The 17,500-nt window shown below is 43.2% G+C and overlaps 1 protein-coding gene across 1 annotated transcript in view; it reads left to right on the top strand.

Annotated features, from left to right (window-relative positions):
- LOC145401959 (dystrophin, isoforms A/C/F/G/H-like) overlaps positions 1 to 17,500 on the top strand; it is an 817,498-nt gene that overhangs the window by 232,237 nt on the left and 567,761 nt on the right. Inside the window, exon 4 of the mRNA XM_080274064.1 lies at positions 6,608 to 6,713. Coding sequence (XP_080130190.1) covers positions 6,608 to 6,713 — 106 coding nt within the window. The remainder of the gene's footprint in view (positions 1 to 6,607; positions 6,714 to 17,500) is intronic.

The raw sequence follows: 17,500 nt of genomic DNA, 5'->3' as shown, positions 1-17,500 counted from the left end.
ATAAAAAGGAGCAATACTGGGAGAGAGAGAGAGAGAGAGGTGGGAGGAGCAGTAAAGAAAGGAGGAAAACGAGTCAGGAAATGAAAAGGAGAAGCACAGGTGTGAGAGAGAGAGAGAGAGAGAGAGAGAGAGAGAGAGAGAGAGAGGTAAAGCAAGGAGGAAGAAATATTAAGCATAAAAGAAGGAAGATCTAAAGAAAAGAAAGGAGAGGTAAAACTATGAGAGTAAGAAGCAGATGACGAAGAGCGGTAGGGTAGGGAGGGAGGGAGGAAAGTAGGCCTAAGGGAGGGAGGAAACTGAGGTAAAGGGAGAGAAGAGAGTAGGGAAGTGAAGGAGAAAGTTGTCAGGTAGTGGAAAGAAAAAAGAGGACACTGTAGGGAAGATTGACGTAGTAAAGGAAAAGGGAGGAGAAAGGGAGAAGGGAGGAGGAAGGGAAAAGATGAGGGCAGGGAGGAAAGTAGGAGAGAACGGAGGAAAGGGATGAAGTAAGAAGGTGGTGAGGTAAGGGAGAAAGTTTGTTGAGAAACGAGGGAAGAGGGTAATTTAGGGAGGTAGGGAGGTTAAGGGTGAGGTAGGGAGGTAAAGGGTGAGGTAGGGAGGTAAGGGGTGAGGTAGGGAGGTAAGGGAGGGAGGTAAGGAGTGAGGTAGGGAGGTAACGGGGTGAGGTTGGGAGGTTAGTGAGGTAGGAGGTAAGAGGGTGAGGTAGGGAGGTAAGGGGGTGAGTTAGGGAGGTTAAGGGTGAGATAGGAAGGTAAGAGGGTGAGGTAGGGAGGTAAGAAGGTAAGGTAGAGAGGTAAAGGATGAGGTAGGGTGGTAAGGGGTGAAGTAGGGTGGTAAGGGGGTGATGTAGGGAGGTAAGGGGTGAGGTAGGGAGGTAAGGGGTGAGGTAGGAGGTAAGGGGGTGAGGCAGGAGGTAATCTGGGCCTGCCTCACATTACAGCTGGTTCCTGGCTGAGAATTGGATCAAGGAATGTCATTATCTCACACACACACACTGACTCTCTCTCTCTCTCTCTCTCTCTCTCTCTCTCTCTCTCTCTCTCATGTATTTTCTCACAAACACATTACAACTAGAAATCTTAATAGTTTTTTTTTTTGTCTATACCAGTGTTCTTAATTTCTGAAAATATAATACCACGTCTTGAGGTCTTAAGAATATATATGTAAAATAGGAATAGGGTATTGTTACAATCATGTAAAATAAAACAGTGCAGTATAAGAAAAAATAATTATAGAATGGAAGGTGTAGAATGAATTATGCCGTGAAAATGAATTTAGTTACAAGTTAAGCATAAAAATGTGTGTATCAGTTAACGTGTGAACTGATGCGCTGCGGATGATGAGTGGATGGTAGTGTGGTCCGCTCTAGATCGCCTCATTTTGTTGAACTGATGTATAGTTATTATTTTCCGGTCTGTTTTGCCTGTCCGCCTTCCTTGTATTACTGGGAGTTGGGTTAGTATAATGATGATGATGATGATGATGATGATGTCTTTATCTCCTTGGCTTGGGAGCTTCCGTAACACCTCTTCCTTAGCGATTTATTTTGAAAGTTACGCCTAATACGTTCTGATGCAAACACTGTGTATATTCTGTCTGTTTTGATACTTCCAAGCGCCTTAATCCAGTAAGAGGTGGACATAAACAAATCGCCTCCACGTCACCCTGTTCCCCACCGTCACGCAGCGTTCCCTCCATATATACCTTCCCACCCCGTCTCTCCACCTCATTCTCTTTCTCTCTCCATGCTTCCCTCCATCATTCACTCTCCTAGTTAATCTTTCATTCCCAGTCCCTCCAGAACACATCAGCGTAGTCACCTTTCACCACATCCACATCAGCACCACAACGCGCCCAAGCTCCCTCATTTGTCTGTCTGTCCCTCCGCGTAACTCCGCACATTTCTCTCGGGGTGAATCATTTCCACGCCTCACGCTTGTGTCCCTCGAGCAACATACATATAAGCACGCCCTTGCTTGTTTGGGGATTCGTGTAGTTTGTGGTGCAGTGATTTCAGACCTACTCACCTCCTCGTCCTTTGCCAATACCTTGATAACACACATGGAATATTAACGTGTGTGATATGTGTAACAGATGAAAGAGGAAGTGGTGTCGAAATAGGAAGTGGTGTTATGTAGTGTGTTATTCCTACGTGTTATTCCAGCCTGTCTCGGTGATGGCCACAACAAAGTAATAACACAGCAATTTTATCTTATCACTGACGCGCGGCTCACTTGACCTTTCACCTCATGGGTCACTGCATAAGGTTATTCAGTCCGGTGACCTGTAATTCTTTTTTGTCCTTGTTACTGCCAGACGAATAGGTTTAATTTAAGAGGGAATTACCGAACTGGAAGGGTTGGATACTGCCTCATTAACCCATTCATTACTGTAGCGCTTAGATGTAATTACCAGGAGATAGTTACAATATAAAGAGTCATTGGAGTGAAGGGGTTAAGCTGCATTTAGTGCGAGATCCTAGTTTATTTGTTTATGTATTTGTTTATATATTTATGTTTATATGTTTTTGTTTTTTCTTTATTTTTGAATTCATTTTTTGTGTTTATGTTTATATGTGAGAGAGAGAGAGAGAGAGAGAGAGAGAGAGAGAGAGAGAGAGAGAACGCAGTATCAGAAGGTCGAATTCGAGATGATAATTATAATGGGCTCTTTAGTACATTTTCCTTAGCGATTTACTTTGCATAACACACTCCGAAATTTTCTTCTTTGTTAATTATATACTTCTAAATAATAGTAAAGTTGGCATCAGTAACGTACAAGAGAATAACTGAGGTGTAAAACGCAGAATAAGTCGCTATGGAAGAGGTGTTACGGGATTTCCAAAGCCACTTAACAGAATACACGCCAGAGGGATAACTTCGCCGTTTCAATCCTGCCTTTGGAAATTTCCTAACACCTCTCACTTACCGATTTATTTTGCATAGTACACCTCATTACCAGACGCCTAATCCCCGAGTTCATTAACCCCATGAATCTGGAGACTGTTTATTTACCTACTTTATTATATTCTCATTTTAATTTTTGCTTCATCCAGACAGTATAAGTTCATCGTAAGGGGGATAATTTCGGACAAAAAGATTTAGATGTAACTTTAATGTTCTCAGTACCCGGGCTAAATAAAATCGAATAAAGTAGTTCAGTGGCAGTACGAATATTAAAAAAAAAAAAAAAAAAAAAATCGTCCTGGCAGTGGAAGGGTTAAGGTTGGGTGAGTGGTAAATACTTCATACTTTTTTTCTTTTTTTTTCAGCTTATTATTCCAAGCCACCCCAGCCTCGTGTAGGATGTGTGTGTTTTACCTTTCCACCTTATTATGGGGTTTTCAGCACCACAACAACCTCTACAGGAATCCCCACCACCAGCACCAGCACCACAGCAACCCCCTCCTCACCACCACCACCACCACCGCCTCAACAGTTTCCTCCCACCGCCACCGCACCCCCCCCCCCACCAACACCACAACAACATCCTCCCACCACCACCACCACAACAACATCCTCCAACCACCACCACCTTAACAACATCCTCCAACCACTACCACAACAACAACTTCCTCGTTCCTCGCATCACCACCACAACAACTTCTTCCCACCACCACAGCAACACCCCCCCACCATCACCACAAAAACAACCCCACCACCACCACAACAACAACCCCCACACCACCACCATAACAACTTCCCCCCACCCCACACCACAATCTGTTACTGTCACACGTGTTTCTTCCACTACACCCGTTACTTGCCACAACTCATTTACCACCACCTTTAACATAGCATCTCATTTACGACCATTACCAATACTATAGTCATTACCACCACTGCCATATTAACTACCATCACCGCTATCTCAACTACCAACATCACCACGTCTACTTCTGCCACCACAACTTTTTCCATCACCACCACAACTACTGTTATCATGACACCTACTACCACCGTTTCAACTACTACCCGCCACCATTTCTACTTTCGTCACCCCAACTGTTACCACCACCGCAACTACTTCTACCACCACAGTTGTTATATTTCAACTACTTCCACCACCTTCACCACCGTAGCTACGTCTACCACTACTACATCGTTTTCACTATAGTTACTACCACCACCACAACTCATACCATTACTGTCACTACAACTACTAAAACCACCACCACAACTACTACCATTATCAACACAGTAATTAACATTTTCTAAACTAAGTGCATCATCACTACTACCACTATCACTACCATCACCATAACTACCACCATAACTACCACCATCACTGCCATCACCATAACTACCACCATCACTGCCAACACCATAACTACCACCATCACTGCTATCACCATAACTACCACCATCACTGCCATTACATGACTTCCACCATCACTACCATCACGATAACAAACACCATCACTACCATCACCACAACTACCACCATCACTACCAACACCACAACTACCACCATCACTACCAACACCATAACTACCACCATCACTAACATACCATAACTACCACCATCACTACCATCACCATAACTACCACCATCACTACCATCATCATAACTCCCACCATCACTGCCACCACCATAACTACCACCATCACTACCATCACCATAACTCCCACCATCACTACCATCACCATAACTCCCACCATCACTACCATCACCATAACTACCACCATCACTACCATCACCATAACTCCCACCATCACTACCATCACCATAACATCATCACAACCATCACGACGACTACCACCATCACTACGATCACCATAACTACCACCATCACTACCATCACCACAGTTACCACCATCACTTCATGTACTACCACCATCACATCTGTCACCACCACACTCATCACCATCACAACTGCAACCACCGTTACATTTACCACTATCGCCACTACCACAACCACAACAACAACCAGCATCATCCGAACGTCAGTTGGACAGGAATCCGGAGACTATTAATTGTTACACACACACACACACACACACACACACACACACACACACACACACACACACACACAGAAAGGAGACAGGCTAGAGAAAAACAGAAAATAGCAGACACGGAATTGAATGATGATACAAACGAAGCAAGAGAAGTGAGAAAAACAAGAAAATGGGCAAGAAGAGATAAAAGAGAGTAAAAGAGGAAGAGAGGAAAAGAGAGTAAAGGCAATAATGTAGAAGGAAGAGGAAATGTGAGACTGTTGAAGAGAGGAAGAAAGAGGAGAGATGTAAGTGATAGGGAAGGAGGGAAAGAAAGAAGGAAAAGAGGGTAGGTGGGAGGACAGAATTAAAAGAGAGAGAGAGAGAGAGAGAATTATGTAAGTCTACGGAAGGCAATTAACCCGACTGTGGATTCAATTATTATGTATGAAGCTTCCAAATGTTACTTCTTAAGCATTCATGTATGCTTTTTCTGTCTGTCTTTCAGCCTTTTTCTTTCTTTCTTCTTCCAGCGTCTCTCTCTCTCTCTCTCTCTCTCTCTCTCTCTCTCTCTCTCCTGGAGTGTATGTGCGCGGCGCTAGGCTGCTAGTCCCAATATTTAAGGGAAAGGCGGCCAGCCTTACTCGCCCATGGGTAGCATTATGTGAGCAGTAAGCCTAAAGTACACCATTGATGGAAACCCTTAATGGGCCCAGCCGGTTGGAAAGCCTTTACCGACAAGACCAACGGGTGTCCATGTGATTATATGGTTACCACCCAGCGTAATAAATCGTTCTTGGATTACAGTAAATAAGTTGACTTGCCACTCTGCGTAGGGTCACCTCAAGATTGTTCTGTGTCGATTGAGTGGATGGACGGCGACCCCAACCTCGGCTCACGATATATTTGATGCGAGAATTAAAGTATGAATTTTAAAACTGGAGTGTAATTCATATTTGTTCAGAATTTATCGTTTTATGCTGTGAGTTTCATTTGTTCTCATGTTTTCGCCTCTTTCGTACATTCAACCCATCTCATACTTACTGTACCCTCATGTCCTCAGTGTTACTTGGTGTACTTCATCTCCTGTTTGCGATTTTCAGTTATTGACCAGTTCAACCCTAGACCGTCATTATTTACTATGTTTTTGGCATTTCCTGGTAGTTTTATGCAGCTGGAGAGGTTTTTAGAACTGGGGGGGTTGAGGAAGCAGAACTGACAAAGGGTACGGGTGATTCTAGAAGCCTTTGCCAGTGGTTGTGTTCCTCGTCTAGCCAGGTAGTGTACGAAATGGTTTGTTCCTGAAGCATCCCGAAGTGTATATTGTGTGGGTCGTTTGGCCGTGAGTTGAACCGAGAATTTCTAACGCTTGGGTGATACTGGAAAGGATGTCTGGCCCACTTCTCTATGCGCTGTGTTTACAATTGGGCACTGTGCTCTCCCTTTCCGTTTCTGGATGTCTCACAGCCCGAGATGACAAAGTAAAAGAGGAACGGGAAGTGTGAAGCGGCACCGTAGAAGGAAGAGGAACTGTAAGACTTAAAGAGAGGAAGGAAGAGAAGAGATGTAACTGTTTGGGAAAGAGGGATTGGAGCAATGGTAGTCGTATCCATTTTATTAACATTTTCGTAACCGTAGTTAACCATTTGTAATTTTTCTCCTTCCAGAATGTGCTACGCGAGCTTGAGGGCAAGAAGCCACAGCTGGACGAGTTAGTTGCCTCTGCTGACTCCCTCAAAGATGACGCCTCCCGCACCCAGCTCCACCAGAAGGGTAAGTCAGCACTCTTTCCACTTCAACTTGGCCTAGAATTGACATCCCTCCAACTTGAGTGCCGAGCTGAAACAAGAGATTAAAACAAGAACATAGCGCTGGTCACGAGGAAGTGTTCTGAAAAGGATGTAAAGCCGTAGTATTCCCTTATTCTCCCCTCGAGCTGTGGGAAGTAAGTTACCCCAAGGACGAAAATCATTGCTAAGTTAAAGTGGAAAAACTATAGCACTCCTGATCTATTCACCGATTTTACCAGGTTTTGTCACTGCTTTTCATTGACACCTTTCTGTATTATTTTCCGATTACCAAGGAGACTGTTTTATGCATCATCAAAAAAGTCTGCTATACACTGAATAATATCGCGTGAAGGTAGTCAGAATACATTGATAAAAATCGTCATTGAATTGGAAGAGATAATATTGTTTTCTTGGCAGTGGTGGGTTGTTTGTGTAGGTGTGAAGGTGGTAGTTGGTCATTGTGTGTTGTTGGGTAGTTATTGTGATTATTGTAGGAAGCTGATTGGTAGGATATTGGGGAAATTACTGTTTTATTATTATTTTTTTCACGCATCGCTTCACGTTTGTGGTTACTTATATAATCGGAGAGGGCAGGAGTTATTGGTTGTCACCTAAATCGTCCTTTGTGCTCGTATGAAGATTAAAAGTTAGTACTGTTGTAATGCAGTATATGATGACAAGGTAAATTCTTTGATCATGAAGGTATACATCACACACACACACACACACACACACACACACACACACACACACACACACACACACACACACACACACACACACAGAGGCACATCCACACACAATGCTCCCTCCGGTTCCTCTCTTATATATGCAGATGCGTCGTGTTGGGAGTGGAAACTGGGGTGTGGGGAGAAGAGAGGGGAGGAGAGGAGGGGGAAAATGAAGAAATTGAAGAGGAAGAGGAGGAGGAGGAGAGAAGAGGGAAGGAGGGGGAAAATGGAGAAAGTGAAGTGGAAGAGGAAGGAGGAAAATGAGAGGACTGAGAGTGAATGAAGAAAAAGGGAAAAGGATGGAAGAGAAGTGAAGCATGGAGGGAGAGAGGAATAGGAGTGGAGAGGAGGTGTACAGAAAACAGTGAAAGAAGCATGGAGAAGTAGGAGGAAATGGAGAAAGTAGGGAGAAATATCGAAGGGAGGAAGAAGAATAAAAAGAGTGGAGGGAAGATGTGAGATGAAAGAAGAGAGAGGGAAAAATGGCAAGAGGAAAAATGTCTCTGAGAAGAAAGAGGAGGAATGAAAAAAAATGAGAAGACGTGATGAAAGAAAAGAGATATGAGAAGGAGGAATTGTGAGAAAAAAAAAAGGGAAAGGAGTAAGAGGAACTAGAGCAAATAGAGAGAGATGAGGAAAGAAGAGTAAAGAAAAAAGAGGAGGAAGAAGAGGAGGAAGAGAGAATAAAACTTTAGGTGTAACACAGGTAAAGCGGAACAAAAGACAGGTTATCCTAAAGTTACCTATTTCAGTAATGTTTTGTATATCTAGAGAGAGAGAATTTGGCACACCCTCAGATAGACACTGATAGATATAGTAACCCCAGATAGATAGATAGTAGATAGAAAGAGACATAGTAACGCCAGGTCGATAGATAGATAATTAGACAGGTAGATAGATATCGGTAGTTAGATCGATCCGTCCACTTAGCCCAGGTGTTAGACAGAAGCATAGGCATAGACAGATAGATGGTAGATAGATGTATGGAAGAAGGGATAGATAGACAAGTGCGCCAAGTGATCCGAGGTGATAGATAGAGAGGTAGATCCGTCGATAGATAAATCAGCCCGTTGATCCAGCATGATAGATAGATGGCTGGTGATAGATAGAGATGGAGGCAGGAACCCCGCAGGCCTCCCTCCATCATTGTAATTAATGACAGGAAACCTACTCATTAAAACTGACGCCCTTGCCCTCACAGATAGATAGATAGATAGAGAGATAGATACATACATACATACATAGAGAGCTGGTGGTACTGTATTGATTGGATGTAGGTTAGAGGCTTGATAGATAGATAGATAAATAGGTAGGTACTTTGATAGATAAAGGGAGAGCTTGGTTGGTGTTATCGCTTTGGTGTAGGCTACCAGATAGATGCAGATGGATAGATAGATAGATAGATGGATAGATAGAGTTGGCGGTATTGATTGGATACAGGCTAGAGGATTGATAGATAGATAGATAGATAGAGCTGGTGATATTGATTGGGTGTAAGCTAGAAGATTGATAGAGTCAGATAGATAGATAGACAGATAGATAGGTAGAGCTGGAGGTATTGATTGGGTGGAGGTTGTAGGGTAGATAGCTAGATAGATAGATAGACTCAGGCATTGATAGATGTTAGACCGGATAATGGATTGGGGAGTACCATTAGAGGGTTTTGATTGAGTGGAGATTGGAGGTAGATAGAAAAATAGAGATAGATGGATGGATAGACGGACAGATAGATGTTTGATGGATAGATAGATAGATAGATAGATGGCAGGCTGGTGGTAGTGATAGATAGGTAGATAGATAGATAGACATAAATAGGACCTGATAGATAGTTTTAGATTAGTGTGTAGGGTGAAGAATGGATAGATGGATAGATGGACGGGTAGACAGAAAAATTTGGGGTGTATGTCAGAAGGTAGATAGATATTGATAGACAGACAGATAGCCAATGGTACTTGCTGAAGTGTAGGTTATAGTGTGGGGGATAGACAGGGAGATAGCTGGATAGATGGCAGATGCAGTTGACAGGAGTGTAGGTTAAAGGATAGACAAATGGATTAGTGAATAGTATTTGTTAGTGACTGGGATAGAAACTGGAGAAAAAAGTCAACAATGATTTCTAGGTTGATAAATAAAAAGCAAATTACTGAATATTGGATAGGTAAATAGATAGACTGATGCCTCGATAGATAGAACGAGGTAGATGAAGAGATAAAAGAGAAACTATCATCTTTTGCTTCGCTAGTCTGATGTTAACTATACCCTGCCATAGAAACCCTACCATGCCACATATACCCTGCCATAGAAACTCTGTCATGCCACGTATACCCTCCCATAGAAACCATACCATGCCACTTATACCCTCCCATAGAAACCATACCTTGCCGTAGAAACCATACCCTGCATAGAAACCACATGTGTAGTTAGAATTATGGGATGAACATATGACAGAGAAATTGACCGTAGCAGGATTTTACCTGGACACTTGGAGGTGAGTTTAGAGTTTATTGAGAGAGAGAGAGAGAGAGAGAGTCTGAACAGGTAAAAGAAAAAGTGTATAGATAAATAGCAGGTTTGTGTGTTTGCGTGAGAGAGAGAGAGAGAGAGAAAGGTAAGCCAGTGGATGGGTAGTTGGGATAGATTTCAGGCCAGTGCTGTTGTAGTGGTATTTTATCAGTCCTATTCGTTGTTCGTTTTTTTTTATATATATATTTTCTCTCTCTCTCTCTCTCTCTCTCTCTCTCTCTCTCTCTCTCTCTCTCTCTCTCGTTTTCCTTTCCAAATGCATTTTTAAAATCTTCCCGTTACTTTTTTTTCCTCTCATTATTTCTTTTCCCATCCCATCTCTCATATTCTCTTTCTCTCTCTCTCTCTCTCTCTCTCTCTCTCTCTCTCTCTCTCTCTCTCTCTCTCTCTCATCCGCAAAGTCGTACCTTCCTTCTCTTTATTCTTTTCCCCTATCCTCAGTTTTTAATTTTCTGACGTTTTCCCCTTTTATGAACTTTCCCTCCTATAAATAATCACATGGAAAGAGAATATATATATATATATATATATATATATATATATATATATATATATATATATATATATATATATATATATATATATATATATATATATAAACGCAGTGAAAGTTGTAGGTAAAGAGAGACTAGAATAGTGAGAGAGAAGAAAGGAATGAGGGTGTTAAATGAGTGTTACGTTAAACATTGTAGTTAAACTTGGAATGAAGAATGGGTGTCAAAGCTTTAGAACACTATACGGTGTATATATATATATATATATATATATATATATATATATATATATATATATATATATATATATATATATATATAAGAGTATGCAACCAGAAACTTAGCGAAGAATAGTGTGGAAATATTTATAATCACACCGGTATATTTCCCATTGTAACTTAGGAAGCAGAAGCAGTTAATCTTTGATTTCAGCAGCAGGATATACAGCATATATCGTGTAGGTACGAGCGTTAACGCTGTGTAATTATATTGTTGTGTTCAGTGTATTTTTGGACTGAGTGGTGTAAATTGAGATTAGATTAACAGTTTCTGGTGTTCAGGTTTAATACAGATGTGTTGAAGAGCAGATGTTAGTAATTATATTATGTACTTGTGCTGTGGATTGCAAATGATAACATGGTGGTGTGGCAGGGCCCGAGGTTAGGTTACTGTAGTGATCATGTAATGCGTAGGAGGCCGCCTGTGCACCTGGTAGTGTTGGTATGTGGAAAAATATCCGGCCACGCCTTGGATTCGAATATGCAACCTTAGTGCACGTCTTTCCCTGATCAAAGCCATACTATTCCACGAGCATTACTTAGGTGTCTGTTATGGTAATGCTACAGCAATATACAAATAACATGTACATTAAGAAGCATTTCCTATTCGAAGTAGAGCGGTTGCTATGAAAATCACGGTGGATCATGACGAGAAGATAATAGAATGTTAATAATAAATAGCACAATACACAGTGAATATGTATTTCAACCCCAGCGTCTTCAGTAACTTTATACAGGTACAAATGTGGTGGGAGCGAGAACAAGTCGGTGGTGTAAAAAGGACCCGTTGTTTGTGATGTAAAGAATGGGTGGCAGTTTTTCAGTTGTGGTTACCCCCAGGTGAGCGTGAGGGAGTGGGAGGAAACAGAGAGAGAGAGAGAGAGAGAGAGAGAGAATCGATAGAAGAACAAGGAAGGGATAAACGAGAGGAGCAAGGAAAGTGAGAGATAAGCAAATAATGAGGGATGGAAGAAGGAAGTAAAGCAAGAAGGAGGCAGAATAAAAGGAGGAAGTGGGATTGCAAAGAGAGAAGGAGAGAAGAAAGAATGGAGAGATAAGGGAGGAAGGAGGAAAGAATGGAGAGATACAGTATAGGTGGAAGGAAGGAAAAATGGAGAGATAAGGGAGGAAGGAAGAAAGAATGGAGAGATAAGGGAGGAAGGAAGAAAGAATGGAGAGATAAGGGAAGAAGGAAGAAAGAATGGAGAGATAAAAGAGGAAGGAAGGAAGGAAGTAGCGAGAAACAAGGAAAAGGAGGGACAGGGGAAAGAGGGAAGGAAATGAGGGAGTGGCGTAGGTGAGGAGGAACGTAGGAAGAAAGAAGATAGGAGGGAGAGCGTCAAGGAAGGAGACAGAATGAGACAGAGACAGAAAAGATGAAGAAGGGTGAAAAAAGAGGATGGTGTAAAACGAGGGATGACCTGGGATGGGAGGAAGGAGAGAAAGGAAGGCTGGAGAGAAGGAAGGACAGGAGGAAAACTACCGAAGATGAAATGGGAAGAAAAGGAAACAGGAATAAAGGAAGAAAAAAGTGAGATGGGAAAGAACGACGGAAAGGAAGAAGGGAAATAAAGAAGCAGGAGAGAGAGAGAGAGAGAGAGAGGAATGAAATCTGAGAAGGAGAATACCGAGATAGAAAAAAAAAATGGTGAATGAGACGGGGAAATGGTTCTTACAGGAAATGAATCTCAGGGGGAGGTAAAAAGTTGATGAATCTGAGGAGGAAGAAAAGATGGATGGAGGGGTATCGAAGGAGGAGGGAAGAGAAGGAGAGGAGGAATATGGAAGAAGATAATAGGCAAAGTGTGAGAAGGTTAGGAGGTGGACGAAAGAGAGAAAGTTTCAAAGGGGAAAAGTTGAAGAGATGGAGACGACGATAGTAAGATGGAGGGGAAAGGACTGGACGATAAGGGTAGGAAGATGGAGGAAGTGTGGGCAGAGTTGAAGGAGGAAAGTTGGTAAGATGAATACAAAGATAGGAAAACAAAGGGAAAAAGGTAGGAAAATGGGAGAGGACATTCGAGAGAGAAGTAAATGGAGAGGAGATAGTAAGGTGAAGGAAAAAATGAAGGAGGAAAGGTAAGATAGGAGAAAATGTTAGAATGAACAGGATGGGAGGGGGAAAGATGGAAGAGGAATATAGAAAGGTTGAGGAGGAATGTAGGAGGATCAGGAGAAAAGGAATGGAAAAAGGAAGTGGATATGGGAGAAGATCAGAAGGTTGAGGAGAAGAGGTGAGAGAATAAGAGAATAAATAGGATGATGGATGGAGGATAGGAAAGAAGGTGAGGAAGATTAGGATTAAATGTAGGAAAGGTAGAGGAAGATAGGTTCGAAGATGGATGAGTTGGAAGGGAAAAAAGTATGATAAAAGAGAGAGATTAGATGTGGAAGAAGTTGACAGGAAAGAATGGGAACTAAAGATGGATGGATGGAAAAAAAGTAGGATGAAGACGGGCATAAATAAGGAGAGAGAGAGAGAGAGAGAGAGAGAGAGAGAGAGAGAAGAGGGTAAGAATAACGAATGGAAAAGAGGAGGGAGAGAAGAGAGGAGACAGCAGAAAGAAAATGGAGAACAACAAATGGGGAGGAAAATGGAGAAAGAAGAGAGAGCAGTTAGAGAGAATTCAGAAATGAAGGAATAAGGAGAGGTGGGAAGGAATAAAAGAATAAAAATGTATGCAAGGAAAAAACTAAAAAAATAAAAAAGAGAGAGAAGGGAGAATTAGGAACTGAGAGAGAGAGAGACAGACAGACAGACAGACAGACAGAGAAAGAAAGAGAATAACAGGTGAACGAACGGGAAAGGAAGAGCGATGAAAAGAAAGAGGAAGGCAGGGTAATCGATGAACGAATGGAAAGGGAAAAGCGAAAAGCATAGAAGAAATAACAGAAAAACAAATGAGAAGAGCGAAGTAGGAATACGGGCGGGAGAGTAAAAGATAAACGAATAAGAAGAGGAGAAGAAGAAAGGAAGAAGAGAGGAAAGAGAGTAAGGTGGTGAAGAAGAGTGAGGGAAGGAATGATAGACGGTGAAGAAAATTTTAATGTAGAGAAAACTAAGAGGGAAGGAGTGGGTGAAGGAGTGGCTGAATGAAGGAGGACGAAGTGAGCGGCGAGAAGGAAGGAAGGAAGGGATTAAAGAACAGAAGGAAATAAAGGAGGCTGAGAAAGAAGCTTTTATATTTTACAAGGTTTCTGGGTAAAGGAAGGAAGCAAGGAAGGCGACTTGGGAAAAAGCGAGAGAGAGAGAGAGAGAGAGAGAGGAGGAAAAGTAGAGAAGTGGGAGGGAATAAGGTGAAGAGAAGATAAATATTAAGGGATGATGAGAGAAGGAAGTGAAAGTGGAAATCGAGGTAGAGGAGAGAGAGAGAGAGAGAGAGAGAGAGTTGAAAAAGAAGCGTGAAAGTGAGGGAGGTGAAAAAGTTAAGGAGGAGAAGGAGGAAAAAGTTGGAGAGGAGGGAAGGAGAAGAATAATGAAAGGGAGGGAGGGCAGAGCGAGAGGAAGGAAAAGAGAGAGAGAGAGAAAGAGGGAAACACTGATGGATGTAGAAGGAAAGGAAGAATCTAGAAAAGGAGAAGATAGATGAAGGGAAGGGATAGAAGAGGGAGAGGAAAGAGAAAGAAGAGCAGAGAGGAGGAAAGCACGAGGAGATGAAAGAAGGGGAGAGCACAGTGAGAAGAAGGAAGGTGAAAGAGAGAGAAGGAATGACCGATGGAAGGCGAATAAAAGGAGGGAGAAGGAAATGAAGGAAAGTAAAAGGGGGAAAGACAGGAAGGAGGCGGGAAGGGAAATCGAGAGGAAAACAACAGATTTAAAGAGAGGGAGGAGGAAGAAACGAATGAAAGAAAAGGAGAAGGAAAGGAGAGACAGGTAGAGGCATGAAGACACACAGGTATACAATCAACCCTAAAGGTATTCAATATTGAGTTTACCTGCTCTACACTAACCTCTAATTAACCTCTCATTGAATTATATCACGTAATGTTAGAGTTGTGTATTAATCACCTCAAGTTTCAATAATTTCTCAGTCTTTTTCCAATGTATTTATAAGTAATTTCTTAGTCTTTTTTCTATATATATCCTTCAGTAATTTTTCTATCTCTCCTGTGCAGCGTAATGTCCCTCAGTATTATGAAGGTGCAATGATCATGTTGGTGCAGCCTTTGAAGTGCATCTGTGGCCATGATCTTCAATGTACTTCAGCCAAAATTTAATCATGTCTTTCACTGTTATTCATGTCTTTATTCTTGTAGCTTAGTCATACCTCTGAACTGAATATCCATCTCTCTCTCTCTCTCTCTCTCTCTCTCTCTCTCTCTCTCTCTCTCTCTCTCTCTCAGATTGGTCAGGATCCCGATATTATTGCGATTTTTGTTGTAATATTTCAGTACATACAGACGGACAGACAAAAAAATCAAACAGACACAAAACATAGCCTCCCTTCACGCCAGGTAGATGAGGTGAGGTAATAAATACAGGTAAGCTAATTAATAAAGATAAAGAAATAAATAGGAAGGTGATGGATAGGTGTAAACTCTTGCTTGGTGTAGATAGTGTCCTTCTCTCGCTCTTATACCAGGCTTCACACCACCTCTCCCCAGTATACCAGGCTTCACACCACCTCACCCCAGTATACCAGGCTTCACACCACCTCTCCCCAGTATACCAGACTTCACACCACCTCTTCCCCAGTATACCAGGCTTCACACCACCTCTTCCCCAGTATACCAGGCTTCACACCACCTTTCCCCAGTATACCAGGCTTCACACCACCTCTTCCCCGTATACCAGGCTTCACACCACCTCTTCCCCAGTATACCAGGCTTCACACCACCTCACCTCAGTATACCAGGCTTCACACCACCTCTTCCCCAGTATACCAGGCTTCACATCACCTCTCCCCAGTATACCAGGCTTCACACTACCTCTCCCCAGTATACCAGGCTTCACACCACCTCTTCCCCAGTATACCAGGCGTCACACCACCTCTTCCCCAGTATACCAGGCTTCACACCACCTTTCCTCAGTATACCAGGCTTCACACCACCTCTCCCCAGTATACCAGGCTTCACACCACCTCATCCCTAACAGTTTACTTTGGAATATGCCGCTTTGTTTACTTCTTTGTGGTGTAAATGCAAACTCAACTCAGTAAGAAAAAAGGTTATTGGTTGTAAATACCATAACCAAAAATAAAAAATAAAATACAAGAGAATATATATGTAACTTCAGTCCATATTGAAAAGTACAAAAAATTTCGTAAGAGAGAACAGCGTAAAAATCAGAATAAGTAGCAAAGACACAGATATTAAGAGCTTTTGCTAAACCGAGCTGGGAATAAGGGCGAGGAAGTGGTCTCTCTCCCTTGGTCTCTCTTGCTTGGTCTCCTCCTCCTTCCCGCCTTCACTTTTCCTGCATTTTGTGTCTCCCACCCACGCCTCTCTCTCTCTCTCTCTCTCTCTCTCTCTCTCTCTCTCTCTCTCTCTCTCTCTCTCTCTCTCTCTCTCTCTCTCTCTCTCTCTCTCTCCTCCTCCTTTATTTTCCTTACAGTACTTCCTCCCTCCTTCCCTCCCTCCCTTCTTTTCCTAGTATTTTCCTTCCTTTTGTAATGTCCTTCCTTCAGTCCCTTTTCTCATTCACTCCCCCTTGCCTCCTTCTCTTCCTTCTTTCCTTTTCTTTCCCTTCCTCCCCCTCTTCCTTCAGTTCCTCCTTCCTTCCCTTTTTCTCTCCTTCCTTCTCTCCCTCTTTCCTAACTCCATCTCTCTCCAATCTCTTTGCTTCTCTCCCTACCTCTGTCTCCCTCCCTCCCTTTCTCCGTCTCTCCCTTTCTCCCTCTCTGCCTCTTCTCCCTCCTTCCCTCCCTTCCTCTCTCTCCCCCTGCTCTGCCTCCTTCCCCCCCTTTCTCCCTGCCTCTCTCCTCTGTCCCCTTCCCTCTCTTTCTCCCTCCCTCCTTCACTGCCTCCCTCCTTTCTCGCTCTCTCCCTCCTCTGGCTCCTTCCCTCCCTTTCTTTCTCTTTCCCTCCTCTGCCTCCTTTCCTCCCCCCTCCCTCCCTCTTCTCCCTACTTCCCTCCCTTCCTCCCTTTCTCCCTGCTCTGCCTCCTTTCCTCCCTTCCTTCCTCTCTCCCTGCTCTGTCTCCTTTCCTCCCTTCCTTCCTCTATCCCTCCTCTCCCTCCCTCCCTCCCTCCTCTCCCTCCCTCCCTCCCTCCCTCCCTCCCTCCCTCTCTCCCTCCCTTCCTTCCTTTGCCTCCTTCCCTCCCTTTCTCCCTCTCCTCTCTGTCTCCCTCCCTTCTGTGCCTCCCTCCCTCCCCCTCTCCCTCCCTCCCGGATCAATGGAGAAGGGAGGATCATCACGTCCCTCCTCCTTCAAGTGATTCACCTCCCTCCTCCCTCAGGCTTAGGGAGGGAGGGAAGGGAGAGAGGGAGGGAGGGAAGGGAAGGAGTGAGTGAGTGCGTGAGTGAGGGAGGGAAGGAGGGAGGGGAGGGAGTAAGAGAAATACGGAGGAAAAATGGAGGGGATGGGAGGAAAGAAGAGAAACGCTGAGGAAAAGTGGAGGAGAAGGAGGAGGAGTAAGGGAAATATCGATGGAATATATCGGAGAGAGAGAGAGAGAGAGAGAGAGAGAGAGAGAGAGAGAGAGAGAGAGATTGTGAAAAGAAGGAGGAAGGTAATTAGAGAAGTACAGTTGAAGAGTGGATGTGAGGGAGGGAGGGAGGGAGGGAAGGAGAGGTATGGGAGGA

The sequence above is a fragment of the Coenobita brevimanus genome, chromosome 57 (genome assembly GCF_032717465.1).
Source record: "Coenobita brevimanus isolate Jiangsu-jjx chromosome 57, ASM3271746v2, whole genome shotgun sequence".
NCBI lineage: Eukaryota > Metazoa > Arthropoda > Malacostraca > Decapoda > Coenobitidae > Coenobita > Coenobita brevimanus.
The sequence above is the reverse complement of the archived record's forward strand: the minus strand, read 5'-3'. Positions and strand labels throughout refer to the sequence as shown.